This window comes from Echinococcus granulosus, assembly GCF_000524195.1.
Source record: "Echinococcus granulosus chromosome Unknown EG_S00249, whole genome shotgun sequence".
Taxonomy (NCBI): Eukaryota; Metazoa; Platyhelminthes; class Cestoda; order Cyclophyllidea; family Taeniidae; genus Echinococcus; species Echinococcus granulosus.
In genome coordinates, this window is record NW_020170629.1 from 17,620 (window position 1) to 19,443 (window position 1,824).

At 39.7% G+C, this 1,824-nt stretch overlaps 2 protein-coding genes across 2 annotated transcripts in view; one reads left to right on the forward strand and one right to left on the reverse strand. All coding sequences in view use genetic code 11, as the record gives it.

Moving 5' to 3' along the window:
* The window catches only part of EGR_10668 (hypothetical protein), a gene marked incomplete at both ends in the record, with an annotated part of 1,726 nt that extends 1,459 nt beyond the window's left edge, over window positions 1-267 (forward strand). The window contains 2 exons of the mRNA XM_024499917.1: window positions 91-140; window positions 176-267. Coding sequence (XP_024345665.1) covers window positions 91-140; window positions 176-267 — 142 coding nt within the window. The remainder of the gene's footprint in view (window positions 1-90; window positions 141-175) is intronic.
* A 591-nt stretch (window positions 268-858) lies between these two features.
* Window positions 859-1,110, reverse strand: EGR_10669 (hypothetical protein; the record flags this gene model as incomplete). Its single annotated transcript, XM_024499918.1, has 1 exon — window positions 859-1,110. One exon carries the CDS (start codon window positions 1,108-1,110, stop codon window positions 859-861), a length of 252 nt encoding a protein of 83 aa, XP_024345666.1.
* Between the last annotated feature and the right edge of the window lie 714 nt (window positions 1,111-1,824).

Below are 1,824 nucleotides of genomic sequence, written 5' to 3' on the forward strand. Positions count from 1 at the left end.
ACATGCAAATCCAAGTGAGCCGTCCCCAAGTTGAAGAAGCAGAACTCACGATCTCTGACAAATTTATGCAAAACAAAACGCCCTAAAAAGGAAAGAACCTACGATATTTAATGTTCAAAATTCTTGGACAAATATTTTCAGTAAATTTTTAATAACAACCTTTTAGTTTTTTTAGCCACACAGCCAATAATTACATTTTATGAAAAAAATGGCTTTTTCATGTTAGCATTTATCACACATTTTATTCATTGGCATATGGACTTGTAAATACATCTTTTTTCATCGATGACTTTTTACCATAAAAAACATGCAAATGCACGTTTACCGTTGTCGCTTGCAAATATTAGTCTAGAAAGCTAAAAGCCATTTGACATTCTAATTCATTTCTCAAGAGCATGACTTGCACAACGGTCACCTTCATGCAGTCCTGTGAACATGACTTGGCCCAAAAACGACCCAAGTGTTGGTGGACTTGGAATGTGATAGAAACACTGACAGGGTGAAGGCAACGAATCCACTAGTGCTGGTTTGCATAATGCGAGTAGGAAAATGGTGTCAGTCTAGGCTTATACACGAATTATACCGACCTCAAAGAAGTAGAAATTTAGCACTACTTACTTTTGCAACCGGCTGTGGCCATCTTATTTTAAGCTTACAAGAGAAGATTTACTGTTTTTCTGGGCCAGGTAAATGGAAGACTAAAATTAAACCTACTAATGGACAATTCTGAAATCTAGGCTGGTTTGTGTAGGTAGAGTTGGATTCAACCAATTGTAAATAAGCCGCATAATTCTATTGAAAACGTCGAGGTAAAGGAATGGGGAGGAGATTTAAAAAGACTTTGTCAGCGGAATTTATTCAATCATTTTCAAAAAAGGCTGTTCTGAAGAGTGACGTCTTTAAGCATTTATTCGTATCACCCTTTGATTGTCTCGCTTTTAGCTTAGTGGGAATCGTCATAGAGACACCGCTGACAGCTCCATCACAAGATTTTTCAGATGATTCACGATTGTTAGCAGCGTTCCTGAAAACAGGGAGTACGATTATATGCTGATTGTCATTTACCAAGATTCTGTTAAGGGTCAACACGGGTTCTCTCATCCACAGCATATTCCCACGTACAGAAATGACGGGGTTACTGGCATGTCCCACAGTCAATGCTGCCCAACAGAAGCATAAGTACAAAGTCTTAGGTGCCCGCGTGACCTAGGAGACGATATAAAACGGTAGTAGAAGCATTATATTAAAGCACAAGCAAGGCACACAAATGAATACCTCCAAACCCCTTACGCAGGTGCACTCATCTACCCATTGCACCAATCTCAATGGTTTCTTCAAGGTCGCTCAATGTCCTCTCAACGACCAATGCATGTGTGGTCTTTCATTCATTCCCACACATCTTATGTTAACGGTAAAAATCACCTTTCTTCAGCAAATGCTGGAGGAGGTAAGGTATTTAGATGTGAGTACAGGCTCATCTCTGAGCCTAAAATTTTGCATCTTGCGTAAACAAAGCGAACTAATTGATCTACGAATCACTGTGAGTTGCTGGAAAATTGGAGGAAGGGCCAGGCTTCTGCTCGATCGCGTTCACGTCTGACTTCATTAGATGACATGCCAAAGTAGCTCCTGAGTATCTTAAGAGAAATAAATCAGAAGCTATCTAACAAAAGCATGTTAAATAGAGTGTCATCGGTTTAATCAAGTCGTGGCTTTGATTCCCAATTACATCCATCCACCAGCCTATATCCAATCCGCATTTATGCACCCCTGCATACATCCATCCATTCCGTGTTCATTTTATCAATCTCGCATTCATCCATC